Source organism: Centroberyx affinis, unplaced genomic scaffold (genome assembly GCF_046629955.1).
Source record: "Centroberyx affinis isolate AG114_WGS23_722 - 3 ecotype Tasmania unplaced genomic scaffold, CSIRO-AGI_Caff_v1 ptg004042l_1, whole genome shotgun sequence".
In the NCBI taxonomy this organism is placed as follows: domain Eukaryota; kingdom Metazoa; phylum Chordata; class Actinopteri; order Beryciformes; family Berycidae; genus Centroberyx; species Centroberyx affinis.
Window position 1 is genome coordinate 61,835 of NW_027281839.1, and position 26,637 is coordinate 88,471.

The following is a 26,637-nucleotide window of genomic DNA, read 5'->3' on the forward strand; positions in this document are numbered from 1 at the left end:
AAAATAATGATCCGCGACATTTTCATACAGATAAATGTCATTTTTTTCTACTCTCTATCAACGATTAACATAACCCATGTGACTCATCCAGTTTATGAAACCTTTTCCATTTGCTGCACTAAACACCTGGAATAAACAGAAGAAGAACTGGGTATAGTTAGCATGAGCAGTGATAGTCACCATGGCTGAACAGACAAAGAAGAGAAACTCAGGCTGCATCAAAAGAAAATCCAAGGAGAAAGACGTCCGAATATGAAGAAGTTTGAGTGAAAAATGTTTCTCCACTATGCTCTGAGGAATCTTATGTCTGTCAACAATTAACAATAAAATCTGAATTGTCTGTGGAGACTTCCTCCTCCTTCCGTGAATACAAAAGTTACAAATTCATTTTTGATACATCAATACAGTACTTCAAAGAGTTTAAGTCAGCACTAACCACATCAGAGTCAAGTCAAATTACTTATATTTTGTAATGAACATCTCGAAAAAAAAAAGTGATTTTTATTTTGACAATGTAACGCTATGGCAGCATGATGACCGTAACTTTGGAAACTAGTAATGGAAATATGGCCCAGAGTTTTGTATTGTAGCTGCGGTGACATTTGAAGTCAATACAAGAAACCACTGTAATTTATCAGTGACGGTCTTTCAATTGAGCTGAATGGTGAGTTATTATAGGTGAGCACTTAAGTCAAACTGTTGAAGGATTTATGTGAAAATACCCAAAATGTATAGGTATTATAATTTCCTCATTCATCAATTCATCATTCAAGTGAAATGAAGTGAGCAGAGAGACCTGGCCATGCAACATTAATGACGACCATTTAACTGCACTATACCGTCTTGATAGTTCCTAAAGTATCAATGGTGGGCTATTCAAGTAAAATGCGATGCCTTGTTTTGTCATGAATTCATTACAACTGGGTTAAATTCCAATCACCTCTCCCTCTGAATTCATTCCTGTAGTTTTATTGCAAGCGCTAAAGGTTACATCATTTACACACCAAAACATTAATAGTTTCCAGGCAGCTCCTGAATCTCAATAACTTCACTAACTACAAAGCCAGAGTCCTGCTGTGAGATAGCTGATTAAAGATCTCTAATACTTTCAGTGTCCCAGTGTGTGTGTGTGTGTGAGTATGAGTGTGTGTGTGGGCGTCTAGCTGATTGAAGATCCTTATCGTCTGTTTACTAGGGGCAGCGTCTATGATTGCGGTGCTAATAGCGAATGCGCACCCATATCCTCGGCCTTAATGGAAAAGAAGTGGTGGAGAATGCAAAGTCAATTCCTTTTTTAAAAAGACATGATTGAACTTTGTCTGGGAATCAGGGAAGATTTGAGTTGCCATAGGGCATTTCTCTGTAGGCTGAAAATCCAGATGGCCGCCGAAAGTGAGAGTCTGGAATAGGTCGCCTCATGATGACTAACTAATCACACAGTGGACCTCTCCTTATTTTATCACGGAGCTGCCGTCTCGATGCACACAGGGCCGTGTCACAAGTGTCATCCGCTGTTCGGGAGAAGCGTTGGCACTTTGTGAAAACCAATCAAATCAAGATCTCAGATTTGGTTGTAATTAGGCCGGCCCAGACAACTGTTTCAGGGTCAGGATGGAAATCACACCACAAAGTTTTACCATGACATTTTACGTGTCCTGGTTAACGCTATAATATGCAACTTTTTGACATGAAAAAATAGATCAATAAATAGAACAATAAATAAATAGGATATATTGTGTGTCCGTACCTAAATTCCCCGGTTTGCCTGAAATTGGCTTTTCAGATGTTCGGGACGTTTGGGGGCGTAAACCATTTGCTGTGGGCGGGGCCAGCGGTGAGCTGGGTGTGGCTATCAAGCAAAGGGAACTCATAGCAACAACAATGGCGGAAAGCAGCCAAAAATAAAAGAACAGTGAAGCTAAAGGTTAGAAAACGTTACAAAAAAGTTGCGTGTTGTAGCTTTAACTCAATCGAGAAACCTTGGATGAGTGTGTTCCTTATCTTGAGGATGCTATTTTTCATGATTGCTTATTTTTTTCATATTTGCTTTTGCAGTGAACGCAACTATAATATATAACATAATACTGTTAAGTGTTGAAGTAAAAGTGAAGGAGAAGTTTTGTCTCAGCCTGGGACACCAGAAAAAGTCCAGCATTTGATGTTGGATCCTGACACACCATCTGTTACCTGTAGTACTTGGACCCGCGGAGAATATTGAACCCAGAGAATATTGAAACGGCGAGCTCCTGTTGCTAGGCCTCTTGCTGAATCTAAATGGGGTGTGTCAAAATCGCCAAACTTATCTTTTAAACAAAACAGCAGATTTAATTCTTAACATAATCAGGGGTTTTCCTAGACTGTGTAAACTGTGACCACCACCTTGCACCACCAATGTACATTTTCCAATCAATCTACAACTGGTCACTTTAATGGGAGTTTATTTTTGACCCAGCACCAGATTGTCACTATAAACCCTGGGGAGAACACGCTGCATAATCAGCACCTCATCATGATAATCAACGCTCGTCATCACTGACCTTCAGGATGTTCTTTCTTGAAGCTGCTCTGAAGTCTTGTGGATACAGATCTCACAGCCGTTTCAACAGCAGGTCATAGTCTTGGCCACGCACCTGGGAGTGGGAATACACAGCTTGAGATTCGGTTATTTTTTACTTCTCTTCTACCTTTAGGGCTATTTAAAAAGGCTTGTGGAGGGTTTGTGCCTGAGAGCAAGCAGCAGGTAGCTGGTGCTTCATATTCCATCAAACTCAATGATCCATACTTCCACTAAAATGGTGATTAAGTAACAGGATGAAGAGATAAAATAATGAAAATTGATTCTATTTTTATTTACACAGGGCCTTAATACATAGTTCAGAGTGGAGTTCCAACCTAGAAACAAGGGAGAGAAGGGGTTTCCACCATTGCCAGTAATGTTAAGAAGCCCACCTTCCATCACCTCCATCACCTGTCTGAAATAGAAACAGAGAGATGTTAATGATTACATAATAATGACAGACATGCTCATAAAAAAGTGACTTGATTCAAGGACAAGGTCACAAAATGCTAACAGGCCAGGAATTATGTCGCGTAGTTCGCTAACAATGATGGCAAAATGATAGCTAACAAGCTAACGTTAGCATCCACACATTCTTGCAGGTTTTTATGAAGCCAATTTTGAAAATGCCAAAGAATTGCTGTGTCCTTTCTGCACTACAAATACACAAAACACTCCAAAAACAGCCTTGGAAAATATTACATCATCATGTGTCCAACCTTTGTTAGCCGTAGTTAGCTAGTTAGCATTTTAGTGGTTTAAGGCAAGTAATGGCATTTGTTTCTCAAAAATAACAACAGAGGACAAGATTAAAGATGTCGTATTTAATGGAGTAAAGTTATGACAGCTTCAGTAGGAAGAGAAAGAAAAGGTGAATTTTAACATTGGCGCTAACGGGTGCCAACATGGTGGCTGCCTTCCCTTTATTTCCACTTGCCTCATTCCCCTCTGTTTCTATCTATAACCAAGACAAAGGAGCGAAGACGTGGAGCAACGCCCATACTGTGTGACTACATGGGTTCAGGTATACTTTCCAGTGGTGGAAAGTAACTAAGTACTGTACTTAAGTACAGTTTTGAGGTACTTGTACTTTACTTGAGTATTTCCATTTTATGCTACTTTGTACTCCACTACATTTTAGAGGGAGATATTGTACTTTTTACTCAATTACATTTATTTCACAGCCATAGTTACTTTTCAGATCAATATTTCATATTTAAAACATTTGACCATCTTTATAAAATAACTATAAAATAGCATTGTTATAGATTAGACTACCCAAAAGTATAGCTAAAATGCTGCTTACGTGTACATGTATGTCAATAAAACAGTATTAATATTCCAATAATTTATGAAAAATATAACTCACTAAATGGGGACAGTTTGCATAATGAGTACGTTTACTTTGATACTCTAAGTACATTTTGCTGCCAGTACTTTTATTTCAGTAAGATTTTGAATGCTGGACTTTTACTCGTAATGGAGTATCTTTACATTGTTGTATTGCTACTTTTACTTAAGTAAAAGATCTCAGTACTTCTTCCACCACTGCTACTTTCACATATTACACTGCACACTTGAAGACAGACAGACAGATATAGAGACATATAAATGAGCGACCACAGAGAGAAGAAGGTCTTATTTAGAGGAAAAATCTCCTTCGGCTCCCGTTCCCAGATGACTAACAATGAAGAGGAGCGGAAGTGGGTGTTTGCTTTCACCTGATAAAAGATGGCTATGAGAGGCAGCGAACTTGAATAGACATAAGGGAGCAGTAGAACTTTGGCTATGATTAAAAACATAAGATATTAAAAAGGACTGTGTAGACGGGAGGACAGAAATACCCCTAAGGGCAAACAAAGAACAAAAAACAGGGGCCTTATTAAGAACAGTGTACTGCCAATATTAAAAGAACTTCAATAATGTAGGTTTTTTTTTCACCTTATGTGAGATTTTAAATTGGAGCTACAACCTGTGTAGACATAATGAACCGATAACTTTGGATCTGAATAAAAACTTTCTAGAATACTTCATATTGTAGACAGAAATACATTTTCCAATTGGATCCCAGACCTGATTCTAAATAAAGAGGCACTCTGTGTTGTGCTTCTTCTTTGGTTATACCTAAAAAACTGGTATAAAAACTGGTATTCTCTCAAAAGGGGAGAGAGGCAGAAGGGAGATACATAGAGACATATATATTATTAATAGAAAACTGATGCAAAGATACATAGACAACCAGACAGATAAACCTGACTGCCTCCCTCTAACTGCAAGTCTTTTGTTCAAACTTATTCTGTATAGAAGAGCTTTCCATAACAGGACAGAGTGGGCAACGGGGGCGGGGCCTCTCTGGCTCAGTGCACTTGTCTGAGAAAGTGTTTGGGTTAGAACTGCCAACCGGATGCTATATAATTCCCTGCGACACACACACACACACACACACACACATGCACGCACACAGTGGAACAGAAGCCAGCTCCGGCACAAGTCACCAACCAAAATAAATGCCTTTTAAAGTGTTTGGACTCTTGCCCAGAGCAAACTTATCTTTTTTTTTTTTTTTTTTGAGGTAGGAGACGCAGTGAGGAGGAGAAGTTTCAGTATGGAAGAGCCTGCAGCCAATTGGCTAAACAGAGCTTCACGAGAGAGTGGATGGAGAGAGAGATGGGGAGAGGGAGAGAAAGAGCAGTAGAGAGAGAGAGAGAGGCAGAAACAGAGACATACTCAAATACAAGCAACTTTTATATTTCTCCCTCCCATAACAGATTTGCAAATCCATGTGTAGCTTATATGGTGTCGAGTAAATGTCTCTCTCCTGCTCTCTCTCTCTCTCTCTCTCTCTCTCTCTCACACCTCTCTCTCTCCCTGTGTGCATGTGTGTGCGTTTGAATGGGGGTGTGTCTGTCTAACCTTACGTGGATTTATAGGCTAGAGCGTGTGCGCCTTGAGGGAGCGCTGCTGTGTAAATAGATTCAGGATCGGCATAAAGCGTAGCGTAGCCCATTGGCAATTCACTGTTCACTGCTTCCACTCCAGCCGAGCGTCGCCTCTGGGGCTGCTGTGCAACAAAAAAACTGAAAAAGTTGCTATACAACACCCCCGGCCCATCTTATCTCTGCAATTCCAGGCGGCCACCTCTCCGTGTGTGTGTGTAGAAGTCGGTGTACCTCACTTTATGTTTCAGTATATAGCGACAATCCCCAAGAGGGTGTACCAATGCACGTGTCCCATCTGAAGTTTTCTGCAAAGCAGTGCGTACCCATAAGACAACAAAAGCGGGTTTATGGGAATTATCGGCACAGTTGGAACATTGCCTAGTAAGACTTCTTAGCTCAAAGCTGCACTATGCCATTTCCGCCCATTAGCGCCCCCAAGTGGCAGTGATAGGCAACCGTTTGTATTATGAGGACTTCGCTACCCAGAAATCTCAGAACGTGATATCAACGTGTCTGTGTTTGTTTTATGCCAAAGGCTGTAATGTTTTTGACAAAGAGTGGAGGTAAAAGAGTGGACAAAGAGGTGACTGTTTGAATTTTGAGGACCTCCATTAGTCGGTGATGCTTTATACCAAAGGATACCAAAGGGACAAGAGGGGAAAAAGAGCTAACGTTGTGTAATGATTTGTCGCTTGATGTGTGTGGAGAAGATTTCCCACCAGAAACCATAACAACACCAGAATTCCATCTGGGCAAATAGGGTGAATCTACAGCATCTCAATGGCACACTCTGTTATTTAAGCTGGTAAAACGGGTGCATTTTTACATGCAAATCTTGCATAATGCAGCTTTAACGTGACATGTTGCATAATGTGGAATATTCAGGGAGCGGTGTAGTGGGGGTGCATGGTGGCTTATTACTGTAAAAGTACAGCATGGTGGTTATATGGAGCATCAGCTGCTTTATGTTGTAGCATCATAGTAGTGGTAGTAGTAGCTTATTGATCTCTTCTTTGGGAATTTCTTACATCTTTTCTAATGTAAAACAGACAAAACACCAAACGTGACAAGAATTTAGTTTAGTTCCACCTCCAGCTTCATTTGACCTTTTCCCATTGCCTTGAAATCTCTGTGGAAAAAATTGGGGGACCTCTGTGCTCTGTATGACTCACCTTGTGTGGTCCTCAGTGGAGTAATTCTCCATCCTGGATCACTGGAGCAGTAAAGATGGATGACGAGTCAATTTCAGATGTTCCAGCTTCACCTGCACCTGTCCTCTGATGGGTGCTGGATCGTAACGGCGTGAGAATTCAAGAACTCTGTAGACTGAGGAGTTTTTTTAAACCTTCATTTATCCACAGTCAACAAAGTTGACTGAACACACATGCTCCTTTCCGGCAATTCCCTGGTTCACATTTCATACAGTTCCACACATTCACACTGGGAGCTCACCCAGTATAACCACAGTTCTTCTACTACTGGCCAATGAGCAGCTCCACTGGAGACCGTTGGGTGGTTCAGTGCCTCGCTCAGAGGAGGAAGGAAAGATAGGGCAAGTGCAGGGGGAAGATGGGAAAACAAAGGGAGGAAAAGAAACGGAGTTACAGGAGATGACGGGAGCGATGAATGACAAGGATGGACCAGGAGAGATGGGAAGAGGTGAGGAAGGAGAGGGAGGTAAAGATAGATGAAAAGAAGTTACTAAGGAAATTCAGGCCAGATTTATTTGGCAATCACACATCTGTCCAATCTCTGGATAAATATGTATAGTTTGAGAATGCAATGACACTTTACCTGAATTGACTTGTAAGGACATGGCAGAAAAAAATAGCCATTGTGTATTGCTGGAAGAAGGCAAACAAGGAACCTCAATGCTTTTGTGCAGCACACCATGAAAACGACACAGTGAACTGGAAATAAATAAAAATGCAAGCCTTCTTTTTCCTCAAAAGAACCACTGTAGCAACTCCTAATGTAATAACTGTGGATTATATGCTGAACATACCACAATACCCACCAAAAAATTGCAACTCGTAATATAATAAGCAGCATAAAACATAATAACTTACTGCATTGTGTGCAGAAAAGCGCATTTCATTATGTGCCTAGCATTGTGCTACATTATGGGCATGTTATATGTATTCATATTACTTTTTTTTATTAAATCATATTATATTCCCAAACCAAAAAAGAATAATTAAACCCCAAACAAAAACTGTTTGTTTTTTTTCCAAAGCATCGCTCTTTTCAACTTCAGGCTCCAGAGAGCTTTTTTTGTTCTTCGCTGATTAGCTGCGACTGACTGGGAGCGGGCATCCATCTTTCTTCTCCTCTCTTGACATTTGGACTACAAAGCTTTCAATAGCTTGGAGACAAAAAGCCCCGCTATTGATCTGTGTCAAAATCAAAGTGCTCTCTTGTCTTTTCTGGTCAACAAAACTCTGAATCATTTGTGTGTGAGCAACAACATCTATACAACAAGAACAACAAAACAGGAGTAAATTCTTAACTTTACAGAGAATGACAGTTCAAGGCTAAAATGGTGTAGTGTATGAAATCTTGTGCAGACATTTTAAGTAGTATCTAAAACAACTGTAAACACAGTTAGCCTTTCTGTTCACAGATCAGTGATGTATGGGGAAAGAATGTGACAAATTGTAACTACTGTCCTTATAATGTTCATTCCTGAAAAAACCCTCATTCATTTTGCCATTGACAAATAGGAAATAATTTCTCCTGGGAAATTTACAGCATGAACTTTTACCAGAATATTCTTTTTTGAAAAGGTAAGGTTATTAACTGTAACCTTAACCGTAGCCCACAATAAAGTTTTTATGTAAGCGAATGTTCAAGGACCGCTTCTCCGAGTCGATGCTCTTTGGCTATCAAGGTTAGAGCTGAATCTGAAAAAGGTGTGAAAGCACTTTGACTAATTTTTGTAATTGGGCAGCGTGAACCTTAACAGACCCAATGCAAAAATGCAAAGTACATTTTTCCACTGTGATCCAGAACCAAAGAAAACAAACTGTAGGTGTACTCCTATACGATCAATCTGTGGTGTTCAATGCATTCCAGGAGTTATTTAGCGATGTGAAGTGTTGCAATTTACTTCTTTGGTGTACCCACTATTCCTCGACCTGCCCCGTCTACTCCTACTTCAGTGACTGATTTCCTACATTTCCCAGAATGCCCTTTGACAACCCTCAGAGAGCAATAGTGTAGCAGCAACGAGAGAATGAAAGTTTTTCTAGTGGAGAAAAAGCAGGAGTAGCATTCCCGTTATACACCTTCCAAATAAAGACGGACACATTCATTTCCAGGGAGAAAAGTTTTATCCTTTTCATAGTGAACATGGTGATCAGTTCAGGGCCGCTGTAGTGATCACAGCTGAAAAATGGCTGTTCGATACATAAAACCAACATCAGAAATCACAGACATGTTTGGGTGATGTACATACACAGGCGATTCAAAAAGGAGTTGTTTATATTGGCTACCGGCTGAAGGCTATTCGAGTTCTGCTGATCACAATCACAATGCATCATTGTCATTTTACACATTAAAGGAAACCACACTCAATTTAAGAACTGAATGCTATTGCTTCGACAGATCACTTGATAAAGGACACATGGTAACAACAGATAAGGGCAGTCTAAAAATTTTCTGTGGGCCACAAGATCATTCTCCCATTCAATATTGATTGGACTGTCCTTGACCATAGAATAACAGGTATAGATTCTTAAATTGAGTGGTATTCCCCTTTAATTCTGTGGCAGTGAGAAATAGCAACATGTTCTCGGGGGGAGTTTTTAAGAAGCAGGCGCACACAGTTGGCCAGATACCATACCGTGAATTTTTGCTCATAACGTGTCACAGCATTATCATATCATCTATTGCCACTCGGCGTTCACGAGAACCAATATGCAAGATCAGTTACAGACTTCCCCCTCGTATCAAAATATTATGAATTTTGCATGAAATGGTTCAATTGAATTCTTTTGACATTGACGCGAGCATCCGCATGCGTGACTGCGACACATCCAAAAAGCGCTGACATTCCGTTTAATAAATCATCAACATCAAGAATTGCATAACTCTTTTTAAAGTTACCGGGCCGACGGTGATCCTGCGACTCGAAAAGCCTCCCCCTCAGAGATTCTCCTAGGTATCATCAAGCAGAAAACTAAACCCGACGACATCGAAAGTCGGCATACCGCTGAACATCGACACCAACATTCATGTTAGGACCGGCTCACTGGTGAAAAGGCGGTTAATATAATGCATAATGACGCATCGGCCTGGTTGTGTTTTCTCGCTGTGCCTTGCCTCGTAAACTGCCGCAAAGCGCTCGTTCCAAACTGAATCCGTTATCCAATTAAAGTGCAGAATCGTCTGATAAACGGGCGAGAGATGTGTGTGTGTCATAGAAAGTCAAAAAGTCCAAACATATCTGGAGTGTTGCATGTAGAAAGCAGTAAGTTCCACTCCTGCACAGCATCAAGGCCATCATCCTCTAGTGTACGGCGTGAAATGTTTCTTGTCATCCTTTCTGCACTGTGGAAACACCCTCGTTCAAAACCCCCAAGTTGACTGATGATTATTTTAGATACATTCCCCCCCCCTCCCCATTTTTGGAAAGGTGAACACCAAGGTAAAAAAAAAAACATAATAAAAAACAAGATAAAATCTAAAATACAATACCAATGACAGTGCAATAAATTCTGAGGAGAATGCACCCAAACCAACTTGACCAATTTCACCATAGACCTCAATAACACATCAGAGGACTGCTAAGAGAACTGGAGAACGTTATCAATGTTGTACACTTTACAGTTGCTTTCTAACAGATACGTGGTGTATGACCAGAACCCAAAAATGTGGGGAATTGTGGTGAATAGAAAAAACAAATGGGAATTGTCTAAAAAAAAATTGTGCAAACAAAAAAAGAGGGAAAAAATAATCACATCATAAAATACTGCAGAAGTCATTACTTTATGTGGTTCGGAGGACAAACTAGGAGAGGACAGCATCACTCAGACAGCCACAGTTACAAATAAACTGCATAAACAGTAAGATTTTAATAATGTTGTCCATCCTTTCATAGGCTGCTGTCATGAAAATGTCCTCTCCTACTTTCTCTATGAGTGTGTTTTAAGACAGGAGCCAGTTTGTTGAGTGTATGGCTGGCAAGGCGGTCTGTCCAGTACACAGTAATTACGGAAACTGGGTTCAACTCTCTTTCAGTTCAATCAGTAGATTTCCTTCAAATGTCAAATATCAGGGGTATGATGAGGCTTACAAATAGAAATCAACACATTTAGTATATTCCAAAAAAATGAAACCTTGAAAAGATCCTTTGGCCAGAGAATTGCGTCAAATCCAATGTATTAAGACACAATTGCCGATTCTTGAACTGAACATGAATACAACCCAACTCAAATAAAACATTGAGGTGTTCAGAAAGTTTTCACGTGTGAAATTTGCTTATTTTTTTTGCATCATCCTGAACATGAGCCGGTTCAACCAGAGGTGAACCTTAACGTGGCCCCGTCTTTCCTACCAGCCCGTGACACTGCAACAGTTGCATTTAGGGGAAAAAAAACAAAAAAAAACAACAACAAAAAAAACCTCTCTTTTCAAGCTTTACTTTGTTCCAAGGAATACAGCAAGGTTTTGGGAGATCAGCCCACTGGTCAACTTACCCATTAAGTATTGAGAGGATTGACAGCAGAATCATCAATGTGTCCCTAGTAGATCAATGTGTGACATGCTAACAATTTAGCATACACTATGTTGAGTAATAGTAGGGTACTAGCATTATGGTACTAGTAAGAAGTATGTTAAAATGTTAGTATTGAGACCATCACTCAACATAGTATATGCTAAAGTGTTAGCGTGGAGCATCGGAGCAAATTATCTACGGTGGACACATGGAAGATGTTGGGGTCTATGTTCTCAACACCTAACAGGTAAGCTGACCAAAGGGCCAATCTACCCAAAAATTGTATGTATTCCTGTAACCTCACTCACAGCATCTGAATTGAACTCTTTAACGCCAAGGTTAGTGTGATAAAAACAGCTACACCAGCCCCCTGTTATCCTAAAGTGCAGCAGCAGAGTCCCATTCAGTGTAACCGGGGGAAAATGAACGTTGAGCGTTCTGTAACAGTGACTTCCTCTTGCTCCTCTTCACCGTCCTCCTGATGGGATGGGTTGGCGGAAGGACTCCGTTTCTCTCTCTGGGCAGTCAAGCGACGGCCTAAGATCACAGACGCCTTCTAAAGCACAGAGGCCTTCAAAAGAGCAGTGCTTGACGGCTTTCCCTAGTGTTTAAATGCTACACACGAGGCCTAGAGAATGAACAGCCTAAATGTAACACAATGATAGAGAGAATGAGAAAGAGCGGCGTTGACCTCCGACAGTCATTATGCAGTGTTGTGTCTCCAGGAAATAATCAAGAGGATGCAGTCTTACTCGGTCTGTCGCAACGAATAGAAACTTTACTGGTCCACTGGCTGTTGGATAGTATTTTCCAGTCTGGGCGATCCTTACTACCCAGAATTTGAGAGCTGGGGTCTTAGTTCAAGGGAGAGTGAGGGAGGCTGTCACAGATGGAAAGGCTGAAAAAGCCCTCTTCCGGTGACCTCATCACACTTTTTGAACTTCTAAGCTCCTCTAATCAATTCTTCGCCCCCCAAAAATGATATAGGATAATCTCCAAGCCCCGATCCCGATCCCGATCCCGATCCCGATCAAACTGAGGTTCACCTGTGTGACACGCACGCACACGTCTGATTCAAACGTCCCGTTCTGACCTTTAGAGTGTCTTGGAGGAAACTTTTGGTGAGGTGACGGCAGAGGGACTTTACACGGCCTCCAAACTGGAAGCGCAATGGTACTTGGTAGCCTTCCGCTCTCGGTGCACTTCATGGATAAAAGTCGACCGTGGGTGGGTTTTCCAAGTCAATGGCTTGGGGGTGCGGGTGGGGATGAGCTATAGAGTCAATAGTCTCTTTCTCCTCTTTCCATCTTCCCTCCTCCCACTTTGTTTTCTCCTCTCATCCTTGCGGGGTAAGACGGCGTCTCTTTCGGAGGCACGAGAGTCGGTGAAGAGAGGCGTCCGTTTCGGCGGTGGAGCGAAGAGGTGGCGGAGGAAAGGGGTGGGGGGTGGGGGGTGGGGGTTACCATATGTGTGATTCACAGTGAGTCATTTTAATGACGCCCACCCCTCCTCCTAGCCGGCGGTAGTTCATTCCTCCGTACAACCTGGAAAGGAGGAGACGAGAGTCAGAGGGGGAGGAAAGAAAAGGTTCAAGCGCTTTTTCATGCGGTAGATGTTATGTGATTGTGACACCGTATTGGGACTATTGTGACACTAATAAGGCAGTTCATGAATATGGGCATAATACATTATCTGTTCTGTAGGTCTATTCTTGACTGTGTGCAATATCAATCAATGTTATAAAAACTAAAAGATTCATTTTGGTGTGGGGTTGAACTTCTCTCTCAGTATATTGGTGGAGAACTGCTATCCATTAAATTGTCTGCAGTAGTAATTTACTTTACTGGAATGGACTAATGGACGTTAATATCCAGGGACTGATGCCAAATTCAATTCCCCATTGCCCAAATGAATTTATCAAAATGCAGCTCTTGTGAATCATTTGCGCAAGGATGAAAAGGTATCACGATGAATCCTACTAAGTGTCACTAGACAGAGACAGTAGACTGTAAGTGGACTGGAATGCGCCAAGTAAAGGTGTCTGGTAGTGTCACAACAGATAAGATATTATAATGAGGGTACCATCACTCAGTGGCATCTGAGCAGAAGCATCTTTCAGGTCACAGTTGAACACACCCACTTCTACAATGATGCTTACATCTGAATAGTTGCTTCATTAGATTCTCATTTAGTTTTGTAATGGCCCTGCTAATATCCTGTCAATCTGTAAATATGTATAACGAGTAGCTACCATTATTCTTGTACTGGATTTGGCTTGGTTAGTTTCTTAATTGTGCTTAGTAGCTGTATTTTGCAGCCTTGTCCTCCTTTTGGACAGCGTCAGTTACCTCCATGTGTTGGCATCAGGGTCGTAGACTTCTATGGTTTTGAGATACGTCGTCCCGTCAAAGCCTCCCACTGCCATTAGCTGACCATTCACCACAGCCAGGCCCACCTACACAGAGAGAGATGGGGACGGAATACATGGCGTTACACTGTGGCTTTGTACGCAGCTGCACTTTGACACATTTTGGAGAATCTTTTCGGTACCTTAAAAAAAAAATTGTCAAATCCACATTTTCTGGGGTTGTGAAAATGATTTATTTTCATCCACCTAGGACTTGGTTTTGGAAATTTTTTACAAATCTGTCAAGGTTTGTGAAGTGAATGGTTGTCGTTAACCTCTGTCAATACATTAAAAGAAAAAAATTCCTATCTTGTCTCAGAGATCTATTTAATCTGGGGCGCTCGTTTTATTAAATATGGAATGAAAACACACTGCGACATTTTAACAAATGTGTGTTAAGCATTTAACTTGGTAAGCAGTGAGCAAACATTCACAGATGGCAATTCCCAAGCTTGTGTACAAAATTGCTTAAAGTGCATTAGGTTGGGTGAGTGAACATATGCATCAGGGACTGGCAATGGAGGAAATTCCCTTGCTGATTTTTTTGCCAATTTAAATTACCTGATATTTGTTGATTTAAGTTGATTTAAAACTTTTTGTCAGTATCTATCCCACTGAGCAATTTTACGTTGATTAGACGTTTAAAACACGTCTAAATGGCCATAGCCGTCTAGGCTAAATTAAGTTTAAATGGGGTTGAAAAGTGAAAGTTTATTAGATGTCTATACATAGACAATATTATCCTGGACTATATGAGAGCTACGCATAGACGCAATGTTGAAATTACTTCTTGTGCTCAGATAATTATCTTGTAGGCTAGTCTACAGGACTTGCAGGTGCATATTTTTGGTATTTACAGATGTTTATTCATAGTAATAATGTATTTACTGCTTGGTCTAAAATAGGTCTATACATAGCCGTAATGATCCTGGGCTATATGAGAGCTAAAGCATAGACGCAACGTTGAAATCACGTCTTTTGCTCAGTGGGATGTAAAACAAACCATTGCAATCTAAACAGGTGCAGTCACTGAAATACTACTGTACACTTTAGCCAAAATGAACCAAAAATTGTTTAAACATCATGAAATCTCTACACACACACACACACACACACACAAACACACACACACAAACAGCACCCACCCCGCTCCGTCTGGACGTCATGGCCACTACAGGAGACCACTGGTTGGTCCTGGGGTTGTATCTCTCTGCGCTGCTCAGCTCTGTGGTGTCGTCTCTTCCTCCCACAGAGTAGATCATGTCCTGGTAGACGGCGCAGCCTAGGTGCTTCCTCCTGGTGCCCATGGGAGACACTGTGTGCCAGCGGTTCTCCTGAGGGTTGTAGCGCTCCACTGAGAAAGACAGAAAGATGCGAGAACATGAATGAGTGATTACATAAATCCATTTCAAGTGTGCACAGGGGGAGACCATGTGCTAATGAAAGATGCGAGAACATGAATGAATGATTACATAAATCCATTTCAAGTGTGCATAGGGGAAGCCCATGTGCTAATGATTCTTGAAGGGGTTTTAAGGCTCTGTTTGGTGAAGGAGGGATCAAAATGGAAAGAGAGAGAGAATATGAATGAGTGATTTAGGAGTTCAATCAGCCAAACAATCAAGTAGGGAACCGAAGACTTAAGTATGCATTCACAGGGAAAAATGTTGACCTCTGGGCTGTTAACAGTTTTTAAAACATGCATCATTAAAGTAATAAGATATGTAGAGTTCAAACAGCTGAGTAACAGCTATGGCGCAGACCAGCCACTAGAGGGCTTCTGGTCTCATTTAAGAAACCCTCCACATACTCTGGCATGGTTGTGTACTCGTCCTCCTGTAGCTGCTTTCTCTAGCAATGTTGTCATTATCAAAGCTACACAAAAACCCAGCATGGGCCAACTTCAAGAGAGCACGCTCTTGCCAAGTATGAAATATGTGGAACAGAGTTCTTGTGCCGCGACTCCACAACAACAATGCTGAATCATTTCAAAAACCATGCAGCTATTTCTACAAGAGAAGACGATGCAGCGTGACAATGTTTGTGTGAACTCGTCTGAAGTGTGACGGAAACCAAACTGTGAGAATCTCTGAGCTAATTGCCAACATGATTGCTAAGCATATGCGACCAAATCAGTGCTGTAGAAAGCACAAAATGGAGTAAATGATTCCTTTTGTCCATAATCAGCCTTATCCATATCTGAGTACATTCTATCTGTGGTATATAATTAACTTCTACTTAGATGATACTTGCTATAGCTCTGTGTGCATTAGTGGCATGAACCAGCAGCGTACCGGTATTTAGTGGCGATGTCCCGTCGGACCCCCCCACTGCGTACAGGAACCCCCCCAGCACGGCCACAGCTACCCCCAGTCTCCTGGTGCTCATGGAGGCCACGCGTGTCCACTTGTTCTCCTTGGGGTCGTACCTTGAACACAGCACGGTTGGCGTCCCGTTAGGCAAAAAAAACAAGAGGCATGCCAGAATAACACATGTGAAGAACTTTTTGGGGAGTCTTGTGGCTGCAATACGCAACTATTTTCACATTAAAATAACAATGTATAAGATATACAGTACTGTGCAAAAGTCTTAGGCATATGTCAAAGATATCCATAAAGCGAAGATACTTTCAGAACTAATGAAATGAAAAGTTTCTGAATATCAAATATTTACAATAAACAGCAGTCTACTGACACACTAATGCAGAAAACAAATAAACATCTAAGACTTCTAAGAAATGTATATAAAAACTCTAGGGTGCCTAAGACTTTCCATTTTGGTTTCCATTCCAAAGGTTTCCATTTTGACCAAGATGAAAATGCTCTGTGTCAAATAAAAAACATTTCTAATGATTGGTTGTTGAGCATGATGTTAATGCATCAGCTAGTACTGATGATTTAATGAATATTTCTGCTTGGAAGATACCAAGTATTTAAAAAGTTGATCAGATTGAGACATCACAGTATAATGTTACTGTAAATTGTGTATCATAAACCTGATTAGACGCATTTACGATATTTAAACGTTTTTCAGGATACAAATTTCCTTTTGTCCTCCTTAAGTTGCTTCTAAAGTACAGGATATACCCCACTGTTAATGTATTTGATTTCATTTACAGTATGAAATCAGTATTTCATATGCATTTCATCAAATCAGCACTCAGAGGCCAGCTATAATCATTGAGGATACTATATATTTTTTTCTAACTATATATTTGAACATATAGTTACAAAAAACACAAACGAACATAAAAAAAAAATGTGGGGTTAAGTTGGTGCCAGAGAAAAGACCCAAACAAAAGGTATTTTGGAAATACAAGCACCTCAATGGTATACAGGCAGATCCCCAAGACAAACAGAAAAAAACGATACACACACACACACACACAGTGTTGGCAGTCACCTTTCAACGATGTTGAGACAGGAGACCCCGTCCTGTCCTCCCACAGCGTACAGATAACCCCCCAGGACGGCCACGCCCACGCTGGTGCGACAGGTGCTGGTGGGGGCCACATCGCTGCTCCACTGGTTGGTCTTAGGGTCGTATCTGGACGGGAGAGACGGCATACGCAACGGTTGAATTTTTACTGTATTTTTTAAGGGAGGGAGGAGGAAAAGGCGGAGAACGAAAATCTCCAGAGGAAAGCTCGAGTGAATTCGGACCTCTCCACGGAGTTGAGGTAGGACGAGCCGTCGTGACCTCCCACCGCGTACAGCAAGTCGTCCAGGACGCTGACGCCGACGCCGCACCGCCGCTTGCTCATGGACGCCACCATCCGCCACTCGTTGGTCTGGGGGTCGTAGCGCTCCACGCTGGAAATGGCGTCGCCGCTGCACCAGCCGCCGACTACCGGAGAGAGGGGAAACGTGGGAAGGAACGACGGATGAGAAAAGGGTATTCCGTATCATAACAGTAAAAAAGTGGGTTGAGGGAGTGGGACAGAGGGAAAGGAAGAGAGAAGAGAAATTATGGGTGAATCATCTCAGTGAGAGGCTCATGGGCTCCAATTATAGATAAGGCATGCATCTGACTTTTTCTTCAATTCTCCACAGTAGCAAAGGCATCCATAATTTCACCAGCCAGCTGAATTTCTTAGCAGCCAAAACAGTACAATAGAAAAGACCAACTGAAGACAGGCTGGCCACCTGCCAAAGCGGCCCACAGCACAGAGCAAGTTGCCACCCACAACCTGGCAGCATTGTGGCTGGTGGTTGGCGTTCATTTAAAGCCGTGGAGATTTGGAGCTATATAGGATCATTTTCATTTTAGTGGCTTGAGATACCGACCTGCGAAGAGCACCTCTCCACAGCGGATGGGTTTCCTGGGCCGGGTCCTGGGGCCCTGCATCAAGGGCCTCTCCTGTGGCAGCAGCAGGTAGTTCTTGGCTTCATCCACCAGGTCTCTGTAAACCATCGCAAAAAGACACTTTCAATATACAAGTCAGAATTCATGGTTATATACTGTACTGTTACTACACATTACCTAGGAAATGAGCCCCGGGGAAGCACCTTGAGCTTGTTAAGAATATCAAGCAAAATCTTGTACTTCTGAATGTAGTCTGAGTGTGTTACTCTTCAGTGTTGACAAGAAGAATGAAAAAAGATTTGAGTGCAAATTTCATGTAGGCATGATTTTTTTATCAGTATTTTGGCTTGTATCATCCTCATTACAGTACATTACAACCAATTACTTTAACAAGTCTTCACTTCATGGGTTCTAGAGCGAATTTCAATGTTTTCAATTTTCAATTGACAACTTCTGAACTCAGAGGTAGGAGCTTATGAGGAGCACTTGAAGGCAGAAACACACACACACACACACACACACACACTGACACCCACCTGCATTCCTCATCACTCTTGATGAGAGGGTCGGAGCCCACGGTGCCCACCAGGAACTTGGGGCTGAGAAGCGGCAGACGGACATGCTGCAGGACCTATAGCACACATGAAATCCATGTCATTCCCAGGCTCTCTCTGTGTCACAGCTGACTAAGGTGGAAGCAATGCTGAGGGTTCGGCAAGCGATAATATCTGGAGTACACATCTTTATGCCACCAGGCAGAATATCTTGAATGATTGTGTTCATATTTAGCCCTAAATGACCCCATGTTGTCTTAATTAATGCATGACCTGTGCAGTATTTATATGTTGTTGTGGTGGTATGTTTTCTCAGCATCAAACCTGTGGCAGCTGAGGCCTGCGTTCCTGGATGCTGTATTTCACCCAGGCCATCACGGCGTTGAAGACCTGCTCCTCGCTGCGCACGTTGAGCTCGTCGCTGGAGATGATGTCGATCAGCTGGTTGGCCGGCAGCAGCATGAACTCCTCGCTTTCCATCACCTGCAAGACAACAACGCGGAACAGTCAGCGGGTTGCTCTGCCGGAGAGGGAGAGAGAGAGAGAGTGACTGAGGGTGTTAAAAAATGAGTTACGAGCTGTCACCGGGTTCAAGCAGTGTTTCCCTATTTTTACCGCCGCGCTATCGCTACAGCGGCGTAATTGTCGCAAGGCAATTTTCGGAGCGAGTCGGTCGGGACGAAGCGCTTCATTCCTCTGTACCTGTGGGCCATCCAACTTCATCGCGGAGCGCGGCGTTCGGAAATCATTTTCCACAAATCATGTCTGTTCTTTAATAAAAAGGGAAGTAAAAGTTCTATTACTGTGAATTATCTTTTACCATCAATCTTCACACCCTCGCTGCGAATCCCCCCCCCCCCCCGCAGGTCCCGCGATGCTCTTTGCGTATAGTGAAAGAACGATACATCATCAGCCCGAATGCTTTATGTGGACAGAATTTGTACTTGTTCAATATCTGTTGGTGAATAATGAATTGACTGTCAGTGGGACAAAAGCAAGAAATCCAGATTCTGTCACCTGAGGACGCAGCAGTACAGGAACAGTCAGTCTGTATGCCTGTCTGTCTATCAGTCTGTCAGTCAGCCTGCCTCTCTGTCCATCTGTCAGTCTATCAACATCACACACACTCATCTCTTATCACCTGAGGCAACAAAGACAAAAGTCGGGCTGTTTGTCAGCTGATTGCAGCCCACACACCAGAACAGCCCGAAGCAGGGTTTCCCCTTTCTATTGACTCATAGTCAGCCCACCAACACTTTTTTTTTTCTGGCCGCCTACATCAAAGGTTCTGGATGAATTCCAATAGTGGAATTCATCCAGGATTCTGGAGGTCTTCAAATACCCTTATGCTTATTACTTAAGGCTGCACTAGGCATGGTTTTTACATAAAAAATACCACCGTACTGAGTTTTATGACAATGGGCCTATACAGTATGTCCAGTCTCAAACGTCAACACATCTCAGACTGATGTTTCTAATCACTTGTGTCAATATGGCTGTTCTCAGACTTCCTGGACTCTTTGACAAGTTTACCATCCCCTGTGAAACTATTTGGTCAAACACACAGAAATCAGGCAGGCAACTGTGCTAGTTACCATGTGCATACATCCCTAGGCTTGGGAAAAACTGAACGTCAATACTGCTGCAGAGTGAGGAAGGAAACAACCCGCCAACTGATCTGTGAGCATGTGACAGTTACTCAACACAAAGGTGTGCGTGAGTCCACAGCATGTCCGCCTTCCTCACTGGGAGGAAGAGAAGGAGAAAGAGATGAGAGAAACAGAGAGAGACATAGACAGAGATAGAAGTGATAAACCTCTGCTAATCTCTTTGTAGTCGTGCTGCATGCAGCGTCTGGCTCATTACCCAAAACATTTAATTTATTACTTTTTTGCCATGTATTATATGTTCAGGGTGGGTCTGCATCAACTGAAACTTCTGACAAAAACTAATCTGTGCATGGGATAATCATAGGTAATCACAGGTTTTTTATTGGTAACTGGAATATTATAGATTAGAACAGAGACCACAGGAGAAACAACATTTCTCCAGGGTATCTGCAAGTTTCAGAAAGCCAAATTTGAGACTTTAAGATAATACTACCTGGAATTGTATTTAAGAAGAATTTAAGGGACGTGAATTGTGTTTAGTTAAGAAGATAGGCTGCACTCTGTACTGCTAACCCTGTTCTGGATTAATCGATTTAATTACGATGCAACATGCAGTGCAAATAAACCTACTTTTAAGGCCTTAAACTCTGATCTGTTCTCAGGACCTGTAGACAGCCTGTTCCTTTACCTCTTGAAAATTGTGCTGGGTGAACTTGTCGGCGATGCGGAGCAGCTCGCGGCAGGAGTGCGTGTCGGCGAAGGCCCTGATGCCGAGGCAGTTGGAGGGATCCAGCTGCCTCTTGAGGAACTCGCAGCAGGCCTCCTGGATCTCAGCCAGCTGGAGGAGGCAGGCGGCAGGCAGCAGCGTCTGGACGTTCCCCTCCTCTACTGTCACCTAGGAGCAGCGGGGTCACAACATCAGGGGCTCTTTAGATCACGTTTTTTTAAGGAAACCAAATAGGGCTGGGCAACATAATGTGTTTTTAAGGTATTCAAAGTATACAAAGCCACACAGATATGCATATTTACTAAACTGTAGTTAATATGAATGGAGGAGACACCTGTGCAGGGTGTCTACACGTTCCAGCAAGTTACATTTATGATTTATTAAGACTTTTTAATGCCAGTTAGAATGAAATATGAGACCAATTTTCTGACTCAAAAAAACACTCAAAATGTGAGTGTGTGACTGGGCTGATTTCTCACTGGAAAAAATCAAGAAACCACAACATTTTCAAGACCTATAAAAGAGAATTCAAGATGCTGTATGTTAACTATGTTCAAGACCTTCTAAGGGTTTAGATAATGCGATTGAATCAGCCTGTTGCTGTTCAGTTTGCATTGGAGATATCAAAATACCATTGAATATTGTTATACTATCAAAAATAACAAAAATATTGTGATATATTGGCCACAATTAGACGCAAGTGAAGAGTTTAATCTGTCATCCTGGGACCGAGGCTCATAAAAACCAGTTGCAGGAAGTGAAATATAACAACACCCCCCCCAGACCTATGACTAGTTACCTGCGAGGTGTAGGCAAAGTCGATGAGCAGCTCCATGGCCCTCTCATCTATGTCACGGATAACCACCTCTGTCTGCCTGCTCTCCGCCAGCTCTCCGGTGAACATCGCCCTGAAACAAGAACAAGTAAGTTGACAACTTATTTTTTTATTCTTGCTCGCACTGGAAAAACTACTTCACTCCAATGTGGATTCATTAGCCTATGCATACATTTCCATCTTACACTTTTGGACCGGTAAAATGTGCAATGATTAGTATTCATTAGTTTGGCAGTAAAAATGGTACAAGATGTCAGACTTAAAAAGAATGCATGACCCAAGGTACCAAATAGAAAGCACAGAATATGGGGGAACTCTCATGGATACTGGAGTTGCTGGATTTGGGCTGGACTGACACTCAAGTGAGCCCCAAACTACAAAGGGGGACTGAATAAGTAAAGTCTCAAAAGCAGCCAGGTTTTTTCACTTCTTGCTAAGTTGTTGTTCCATTTTCCTTTTCCACAGTAAACACCCCTGTCCATTGATTAGCAAAGAACTGCATCTTTTGCTTTCTTTTGTTTGATTATTGCACCACCACACAGCTCTTACTACTAGCCAATTCCTCTGATACAAGAAGTAGTACATTGGAAAAATTAATCAAGTGTGAATTCAAACCACTTATATATCAGTTACATGCATGCTAAATTACTTTAAGGACTCACTAAAGTCAGATTTGAAGCACTGTGTCATTTGCATTTCAAACACTTTCCATACAAATTTTCTATTATTCTGCTTAAAGGAATACAAGGTTTTGAGAGATTATGCCCATGTTCCCATCACTTAACAGGTAAGTTGACCCCAAAACGTGTCATATTCCTTTAACAACTGTGGTCTGAACGCACGGGTCGCCTCTTTGTACCTGAAGTAGGGGCTGCAGGCGGACAGGATGACGCGGTGGGCGTAGATCTTCTTGGCGCCCACCACCAGCACCACGTCGCAGAGCTCGCGGTGTTTCCGCAGCAGGTTGATCACCTCCAGCGTCTGCCGCGGGTGTTTGTCCGAGACGTAGGGCATGCGTGCGGGCTGGGGGACCCCTTCAGGGAGCTTGTTGGGGTCCCCCAGGGTGCAGCGGCTGGTGATGTCCATTCCAGTGGCGTCTTGGCGTGCGCTGGTGGCCCTTCATGGGAACCAGAGGAGTCAGTAAGTGAGTAAATATATCCTTGGTTTTTACTTGACATCACGCTGCTCTCTGTGTTGAAGCCAGCAGGGTCAACCACCCGATTAGTTTAATGTTGTTGAGGTTGGAAATTACTGGGTGTGATGTTGTGGACTAAGATTGAGCCAAAGTGCAGTAAGATGGGAAAAAGCATGCAATTCTGAATTCCAAAAGAGCAAGAGTCTTTAGAAACCAGCTGGTTTTGACCCATGTCTCTCCTCAATGTAGAAGGAACGATGTGCTAAACCACCATGATCTGGCTTCAAATTCAGCCAAACAACAGTACAGCGTTCACTGTGTTGTATTTCTAGAGTTGGAAAATGCATTTGGCTCAGTATCAAAATAACTTGATTTTGTTAGTGTAGCAAATGCCATCAAATCTCTGGTATTTTATACTTTTTCTAGTATTGTTCTGCATTTAGTTTTTGCATTTTATGTGTGTCTACTTCTACATAGGAATGTACAGTATATTATCTATATACAGATATATGCAATGGGCCTGTCAAATCAACCGCCCCTTCATCATCACACACACAGACCTGACCTGTGGTCTCAGTCATTCCCGTGGCTATCAGTTGTGCCAAATATAGCCTTGGTCGGGTCACTGGCCACTAGATAGCCAGTGAAACCTTATCTACACTGGTAGGTCCACTCTGACTCAGTGCTCCCCTAGATTTTTTATAGCAGTGGGCATTGGGGGTAATTTTGGTACTGGGACATTGGTTCAGTTCAGATCCTATTCCCATAATCAACCATCTTATTTGGATACATCTAGCACAACATATGGACTAATCATATGTAGTTATCGTTACTGTTTATTTTGTGTTAGACAATAAGGCTGTATACATGTAGAGGAAACACTGTTATAAATATACAAGTTAAAGGGGATCCAAGGAACATAACAGTTAATTTATGAGAAAATCTAAGGGTCATAAAACACGGGCCACTTGCTCAATTTAGCATAGCTTCAGTATATCCAACAAATCATTCCCTCATTAATCATTGTCCACTCTCAATGGAACGTGTAACTGAGTGCATCAACAGAGGCACAAGTATGGGTTGTGGACATGCTTTGGGTGGGTGCCTTCAAGATGAAAATGCTAGTTTGTTTTAATGAGCGTGGGTTCCAGGGCGATATTAAGTTTCTTATCTTTCGTCTCAGGCTTTAAAAAGAAAGGCTTGGAACTCCTGTTCAAAAACATCCCACCAACCAATTATCTGCCAGGTCATTAAACTGCTGGAGCAGTGGCAGAGCTGATAGTGACCGCGGGCTTAACAAGGCAAAAGGGCTAGGGTCAACTCCATGTCAGAAATGGAGTTGGGGGGGTGGGGTAGGGGGGACTTCTTGGTAGAACCCTCCAAAGCCCCTCTTTGATGTAGGGGAAACTCTATACGGCAGGGATCTTCCTGCCTTGTAGAGAGGCTTAGGTGGTGATGTAACCAACAGAATGGGTGTCACTTAGTAACGGATGTTTAAAACAAGATCCTTTAATAGGACTCATTCTGAAGCCTTATAAAAAGGAAAAGACATTTTCATGATATTATTGGGTATTGGATAGTTCCACGATTTCATTTGGTCAGAAAAATCTATTCTCTCGGCCATCTAAGAGTTTAATAGGCAGGAAACTCAGCTATAGACTAGTTTTCCCTCGATCCTTTGCATCAGCTGACCAAATTAGTTTCTTTGTGGGGTGACTCCAAGTGGTCTAAAGTACATGTGAATTAAGTAATGACTAATCAGAGGAGACGGAGGCTTAGTTCAAGAAAGGAAAGAGAGGCAAAACTCCTCTTTGTGTTGTAGGAATCAGCCCTGAGAGTGCATAAGCAGGGTTTTCTTTGTGTAGTAAACTCAGTCTGTCAGTTCACATCAGAATTCCTGACAGACAGACAGCAGTTCATGCATGAAGGACCACACCTGACTTTCACATCAAGGTTTAATGACAACAAAGGACTCAGTTGGTAATCTTGTCAGATGTTGATCTTTGGCCTGAGACAAACATAAGCTTTAGGGTTGATAGATTTCTCCACACTGACAGGCCTAAATGTTGGGATTTTTAGTTTTGGTAGAGAGAGAAACTGCAATTTAGTAAATAATCAAAGGTTACTCAATCTCCAGTCTTCCATTCCCATGCAGCACCCACTATGCCGGTGATGTTAAATCCAAGCTTTGATAAAAACCTTGGGGGAAAAAAACTGATCTACAGTCTTCACACTCTAATGTCACACCTACCTGCGCATTGGCTTTGCGTCCATGCACTGAAGAACAATATCTGGTCCCACACTGTGATGTTAACCTTCACAGACAGAGAAACAAGTCTAGAGTCAGAGTTAATTCATAGTCAAACTGTCATGAGCAGGGAGGTAGTGGAGGGTGAGCCCACCTCAACTCAATTTATCCACTTTTTAGTTTTACATAAATTCATAGTATACATCACAGCATGTCCTATCAAACTGATTTAAGTTATATGAAGGTAGAGTATTTTAAGGGAATTATTTTTGCTTATGAATCACCCACTGGAGATCATCCGCCTTGGTATTTAACACCAGATGACCGGCCATGACCTCGGTTTAACTCAATGACAACTGACCCATGACCACCTAACTCAGTCCCAGTTTTAATGCACTGACAACCAATATGGCACAGCAGTTTTATCAGTATTTGGAATGAAGCAGTTTTCCTGGAGAACCATATTCAGTTACACAAACGTGTTAACCTTATCTCGGGTCAGAGTTAATTAGTAGACAAAATAAAACAGGAACGCAGAGGGAATAATGGATTGCTAATGTAGCAAAGCAGCGACACAGGTGTTCCCCCGAACATTAATATGGTTATCTTTTCACGTTACACAAACATCTCCAAGTTTAGACACATCATATAACCTAATACAGCTGTCAGTCAATCACTATTACAGTCACAGTGCTCGCATGATTTACAGATAAGCTAGGCTAAGGGTGTCGTTAGCTTGTGTTAGCTAACTAACAGTTAGCTAGAGTTCCAGTAGATAGACGGATCCGGACGCACTACTCAGCCAGTTACCACTAACCGCAGTTGGCTCGTGCTACAGTAAGACTTGGATTTCAGTGCGGTTTTGCCAGAAACCCATTAAATTGAAGGTCTGGACGCTCCCAAGTCGGATTTTATTCCCGTTTAACGTTAAAACTTAATGAGCCGGATGATTCCCGAAGAGTTCTGAAATAACATTATGCTAACATTGGCGTTTGCGATTCCAGTCACAATGCAAACGAGTAATGTAAATAGACACGACCCAAGAGCATAAAAATGAGATTATGAGAGCAAAAAGCAGACACTGGAACATTTATAACCGACATGTTCCGGGTAAATGTGTCCGCCCGGAGAGACTGTCTAAGCATAAAGTCATATACCATCATCGTGTCTCAAAACCTAAAATGACAATTGAAACCACTGTTATCAGTGGCAAGTACCCGGTAAAACAAACATGGCAGTGGGTTTAACAATAACTGCATGTTATTGAGAGAGATTTACCTTATATTTCCATCCCAACGTTAGAAAGGAATCGCCCAGGTTGCTAATGTTTACAATTTTATTCCGCTGGTTAAACGCTGGTGTAGCTTTTCCTCTTCGCTGATCTGCGCCTGTGCGAAACTACCATACGCCACCTCCTTCCTCTTCTTCTTCTTCAACATTTCCGGCAGACTAGAGGCCTGCAGCCGTATTGCTGCCCTCCACCGTTCAGTCAGCGCATAATCACAGTCAAACTACCCTCGAGCAAGGCACTGAACTCTGAAGTGTCCCTGAGGTTTTTCACTTAAGGTCACCCTGTGCTCTGAACCATCTGGTGAAATCAA

The 26,637-nt window shown here is 42.2% G+C and overlaps 1 protein-coding gene across 1 annotated transcript; it reads right to left on the reverse strand.

Moving 5' to 3' along the window:
• Nucleotides 1-12,329: 12,329 nt before the first annotated feature.
• klhl20 (kelch-like family member 20) lies at nt 12,330-26,407 on the reverse strand. Its single transcript, XM_071542226.1, has 14 exons — nt 26,315-26,407; nt 25,040-25,103; nt 22,513-22,770; nt 21,618-21,726; nt 20,780-20,986; nt 18,806-18,964; nt 18,464-18,558; nt 17,909-18,024; nt 17,285-17,468; nt 17,025-17,168; nt 15,917-16,050; nt 14,768-14,976; nt 13,564-13,670; nt 12,330-12,759 (listed from the first exon to the last, which is right to left on the reverse strand). Exons 2-14 carry the CDS (start codon nt 25,060-25,062, stop codon nt 12,675-12,677), a joined length of 1,830 nt encoding a protein of 609 aa, XP_071398327.1. The 5' UTR covers nt 25,063-25,103; nt 26,315-26,407; the 3' UTR covers nt 12,330-12,674.
• Nucleotides 26,408-26,637: the final 230 nt, after the last annotated feature.

Excerpts from the sequence above, each read along its gene's own strand:
- klhl20 (XM_071542226.1), bottom strand. The coding sequence starts at position 25,062 with ATGGACGCAAAGCCAATGCGCAG. Across the intron at positions 22,771-25,039 it reads GACGCAAAGCCAATGCGCAG|GGCCACCAGCGCACGCCAAG; the intron begins GTAGGTGTGACA and ends GTTCCCATGAAG. Across the intron at positions 16,051-17,024 it reads TGTCTCAACATCGTTGAAAG|GTACGACCCCAAGGAGAACA; the intron begins GTGACTGCCAAC and ends GCTGTGTTCAAG.